Here is a 5,174-nt window from a genome sequence, read left to right as displayed (position 1 = left end):
CTAACATCCCACTTGGCATCAGGTTATCAAAGGATGCTTGACTTTTATCCTCTTCTTTATGGGAGAGCAGTTCCTCTTGTGAGCTAAATTCTTGTGAGGTACTATAGGAGAGTTTCAGCATGGGTATATGCAGGTCCCCCTCTCCATTGGGGGACATCATTTCTAAACGGGCCCCACCCAGCAGCTCCTTTGTCCCTGGAGCCTCTGGGGGAGCCATGACTGGAGACAGACAGTGGAAACTGGAAACTCTGATGCCCATGGAGAAAACAATAAGTTGATGTGGGTCATGGATGTTGACTGGTCCCTTTTGGAACTCTCAAGGGTTGCAGGAAGTTGTAGTTTTCAGTGATGCTGACAGGGCTTCAAGCACTTCCTCCTGCAACAGTATAAAAGGAGACACAGCAACATCAAAGGAATGAAAGCCATTCCTCCTAGAATGGCCAAAAGAAACACCGTGTGGTATGTGGTAATGTCTTGTGTGGTGACGGGCCCTGGGATGGGAGGAGACTACTACTGCTACCCAGTATCCCAGCTGGGGAACAATGTACATCCACACCAGCTGGTTGCCTTCTTGGTGCACCAGCCAAGGTTGCTCTTCAGCCACGTTCCCAGCTTCTGATCAAAACGCCATGTTGCAACATAAGCATTGTGCCTGAGACTGCTCTGCATGGTCAAAGGCACTGGGGCCGTCCACCAGCACTGGAGTCCCGTTACTGCAAGCAGGTGCACACCGAGGGCCGTGACCGGGGTCAGATCATACCTGGTGCTGTTTCCTGTTCCATTTCCATCCAATCCTCTCAAATAGGGAAAGCTGTCCACCTCGGAGGGGGAGCTGGCGGCTGTGAGGGGGGCATCAAGTCACTGTAGCTGGCATTCTCGGGCAACCTCAGGGCTCTCCTCTGGAAATGGACGCGAGGCTATGGCCGGGCGCCTTGGAATCCTGATACTATTTGGAAAATATCATCATAGATCATCAGAGTAGCTGACCTTTCTGGAAGCAGGCCGGGGCTCAGTGAAGAAAATACAGGTAACCAGAGAGGCTTCCATGGGCCGACTGGCGGTGACAATCAGCTGACTACCCAGCTTATACTGGAACTGGATGAAGGCGGTGCCGTCCGTTCCCGCTGTGCCCGAGGCGATGGAGACCTGGTTGGCAAACATCTCAATGAGCGCATCGGCAATGGGCTGGTGGGTGCTGGCGTCACTAATGTGGACCTTCAATGTCACCTCTTGGGCTCTCGCAGCGTCTTGGTCACCGCCTTCCAGACGTGGCAGCCCAGCAAGCAGAGCAGCAGCGCCGCGGACCTGCTCATCTCCGCGCCGCCGGGCCGCGGGCGGCTCCAGATCGGCACCAGCGGGCCCGGCAGGGGCGCGTCACGGGCGGCCTGGCGCCGCGCCTCCCTCCAGGGGGCTGGCTCTGCGCGCGCGCGCCCCGCACGCTGGTCCCCGTGGCCGCCCGGCACGCTGGTCCCCGCGGCCCCCGCCGCTCCCTCTGTGGCGCCCCGCGCCCGGCTTCTTCTTAGAGCCCCAGTCGCCGCCGCTCCGCGCTCCGCCCTGGATTGTTTTTTATATTGCTCGCATAGCGAGATCTTTCCTCATAATACCAAGAGCTCTCCATTTCTGGTTCCTCTTTTAAGCTAGCTCACCAAATATCAGTTAATTTCTCTATATCTTAGCTTCTCTTTCTGTCATTGGGAAAGAACCATGTATAGAGGTGTAAGATTAAACAGCAATACATTTTAAATACATTTTTAAACAGCAATAAATACATTTTAAACAGCAATACATTTTTTTCTCTCATAATAAAGGAATGCAAGAAATATCACATCAGTGTTTCTAAATTAGAATTATCTCTGTGCCTCTGTTGGTGAGAGTGAAAAGACAGCCTGTATCAGGAGTTTCCAGAGGACTTCTTTTCCCTTTTTAGCATGTTATTCATGCATGGTAAGAAGGAAAGAGTCAGCTGGGCGCTGGTGACTCACACTTGTAATCCAGCTACTCAGGAGGCTGAGATCACAGTTCAAAGCCATCCTAGATTAAAGAGGTCATGCAACTGTATCTCCAACTAACAAGCAGAATGCCAGACTGGAGGTGCGGCTCAAGTAGTAGAGCACCAGTTGTGAGTGGAAAAGCTAGGCAAGAATCTGAAGCACTGAGTTCAAAAAGGAGTCTCCTCTTGTGTAAATTCATTATATTTCCTCAGAATTTTCAGTCATCTTGTCAGTTGCTATAAGAGAGAAAGCAAGAAAGCAAGAGAAGGAAGGAAGGAAGGAAGGGAGGGAGAGAGGGAGGGAGGGAGGGAGGGAAGGAGGGAAGGGAGGGAGCGAGGGAGAGAAGGAAGGGAGGGAGGGAGGAAGGGAAGGAGAGAGGGAAAGGAAGAAAACAAAGAAAACCTCTTTAAATTCTTATTGGGAATGTGTTGATTTTATGAATTAATTTTGGAAGACATCCAAAAAGATTAATTGACCTCTTTATAATTCCATGTTGCTATTTTATATAGTGTTTCTTGTGAAATTACATTGTCTAAATGGTTGTTCCCAGTCTAAATGAGAACTGGGACTACATTTGAGAATTGTTTCAAGCTCATACAGCTTTTAATTCTCACAATGAAAAAAACAGCACAGTGTCAGAGTCAAGCTAGTAGACAACTGAATGTAAAGGCTATATTTCTCCTTGCTCAAGCTGGCATTCTACCACTTGAGTCACAATTCTACTTCTGGCTTTGTGCTGGTTAATTGGAAATGGGTCTGCCTACCTGAGCTGTCTTAGAATCACCATCCTTATAGCTCAGCCTCTTGAGTAGCTAGGATTACAGGAGTGAGCCATTGACTCTTGACAAGCCAGATTTCGTGATGCCTGGGACTAAAACAACTTAAATGTAGTTACTTGTTTTGAAAGGCAAACATATTGAGTAGTATGACTAGGTTTATTACATTAGTATAAAAGTAGGTCAGGTACTGACATTATATTCTCTTTATTCATTAACAATACTGACTGTTAGAATTTATGTGACCAATCCAGACACTGCTGGCTTATACCTGTAATCCTAGCTACTCAGGAGGCTGAGATCTGAGGATCACGGTTTGAAGCCAGCCCAGGCAGTAGAGTCCATGGGAGTCTTAACTCCACTTAATCATTCAAAAGAACCAGAAGTGGAGCTGTAGTTCTAGTGGTAGAACATCAGTCTTAAACAAAAAATGAAGAGACAATACCCAAGCCCAGAATTCAAGCCACAGTACCTGCACAAAACAACAATGAACGCTGGACCCACATCTAACCAACCACAGAAAGCTTATCAGAAATCTAAATCTGTGGCCGCCACCGCCGCCGCCAGCGCAACGGAGCCGGAGCCACGAGGAGATCGGCCGCCTCCCCCCTTCTTCTCGCCGGCCGGCCGCGTCCGTGGACTTGTTCCAGCAATCTGTTAAAACATGGTGAATTACTATGAAGTTCTAGGGGTGCAGAGGCAGAGGCATGCCTCGGCCGAGGATATCAAAAAGGCATACCGGAAACTGGCATTAAAGTGGCATCCAGATAAAAACCCTGAGAATAAAGAAGCAGCAGAGAGAAAATTCAAACAGGTAGCTGAGGCGTACGAGGTGTTGTCAGATGCTAAGAAACGGGACATCTATGACAAATATGGCAAAGAAGGATTAAATAGTGGAGGAGGAGGTGGAAGTCATTTTGACAGTCCATTTGAGTTCGGCTTTACATTCCGGAACCCAGATGATGTCTTCAGGGAGTTTTTTGGTGGAAGGGACCCATTTTCATTCGACTTTTTTGAAGACCCATTTGATGACTTTTTTGGGAACCGAAGGGGTCCTCGAGGAAGCAGAAACCGAGGTGCAGGCTCCTTTTTCTCTGCCTTCAGTGGATTTCCATCATTTGGAGGGGGATTTCCTTCATTTGATGCAGGATTTACTTCATTTGGGTCACTGGGTCATGGAGGCCTCACTTCCTCCTTCTCCTCCACGTCATTTGGCGGCGGTGGGATGGGCAACTTCAATTCCATATCAACTTCCACTAAAATAGTTAACAGCAGGAAAATAACTACAAAGAGAATTGTTGAGAATGGTCAGGAAAGAGTAGAAGTTGAAGAAGACGGCCAGCTAAAGTCCTTGACAGTAAATGGTAAGGAGCAGCTGCTACGCTTGGATAACAAGTAACTCAGCACACGCATTTAACAGTAGTGTTAAACCATAACAAGCACCATTTGAGGATTAACAGGAACATTTTTTTGAAGATTTCCAACGAACTCGACTTTCAGTATAACTGTACCTAATCTAAAGTATTTCTAAGCAGCTCATCGGAGCCTTTATTTGTCATAGACTTTTGAGTTTATTGTTGGGACCACACAATAGGACCATTTTTTTTGGTCTTTAAAATTGTTGTAATCTCTGTATGCACTTTGCTTTGTATTAAGCGTAATGCAAGGTGAGGCCCGTGACTCTTGCGTAGTCCTAGGACAAGATTGTACTCTTAACACCAGCATGGACCTGCTTTCGTCGTGTTTGAAATGTGAGCCACGTAGTTCAGCCTGCTGTGAAGTTGACATTGCCAGGATGAATCTTCTACAGAAACAATTCCAGTTTCTTATTTTCAGTAATGAAAGACTTAATACATCAATGGTAATACATTTCTGGTTTATTATAAGTTAAGGATGTTTTCTAGTTGTGCATGAATGCTGGCAACTTAGTATGTTTTGACAACTGTTTAAATAATGTAATGTTAAGCTTAGGTTAAAAATAAGTTGGTAAACTGGGTCTTTGTCATTGCTTTAAAAAAAGAAAATAAATGCAACTGTGTTTGGTGCAAAAAAAAAAAAAAAGAAATCTAAATCTGTGTATCAAAATTCACCTCATGTGTACATGAAAGTTTTATTTATACTCCATTGTTAACTCAAATGTCATGCACAGAGACACAGATAAGTCCATGTAGCTACAACTACAACTATATGATTTTAGGTTTGTTTTATAAAAACAAATTTTTAAGTAGATGTCATATGTCACAACCTTGACAAGAAATGTTCTTATTATCTTATTTATGTAACTGTAAGCCCTCTGTACACCACCTTGGCAATAAAAAATAAAATTAAGGCCAGTGGCTCATGCCTATAATCCTAGGTACTCAGGAACCTGAGATCTTGAGGCTAACGGTTCAAAGTCAGCCCAGTT

At 45.7% G+C, this 5,174-nt stretch overlaps 1 protein-coding gene and 1 pseudogene across 1 annotated transcript; one reads left to right on the top strand and one right to left on the bottom strand.

Annotated features, from left to right (window-relative positions):
- Window positions 1-293: 293 nt before the first annotated feature.
- On the bottom strand, window positions 294-1,313 carry LOC122112851 (annotated as a pseudogene).
- A 2,027-nt stretch (window positions 1,314-3,340) lies between these two features.
- LOC122112829 (dnaJ homolog subfamily B member 6-like) lies at window positions 3,341-4,798 on the top strand. The gene has a single exon (XM_042685781.1). The coding sequence runs from the start codon at window positions 3,432-3,434 to the stop codon at window positions 4,164-4,166; it is 735 nt and encodes a 244-aa protein (XP_042541715.1). The 5' UTR covers window positions 3,341-3,431; the 3' UTR covers window positions 4,167-4,798.
- The last annotated feature ends 376 nt before the right edge of the window (window positions 4,799-5,174 follow it).

The sequence above is a fragment of the Dipodomys spectabilis genome, unplaced genomic scaffold (genome assembly GCF_019054845.1).
Source record: "Dipodomys spectabilis isolate Male_0828 unplaced genomic scaffold, ASM1905484v1 ptg000095l, whole genome shotgun sequence".
Taxonomy (NCBI): domain Eukaryota; kingdom Metazoa; phylum Chordata; class Mammalia; order Rodentia; family Heteromyidae; genus Dipodomys; species Dipodomys spectabilis.
The sequence above is the reverse complement of the archived record's forward strand: the minus strand, read 5'-3'. Positions and strand labels throughout refer to the sequence as shown.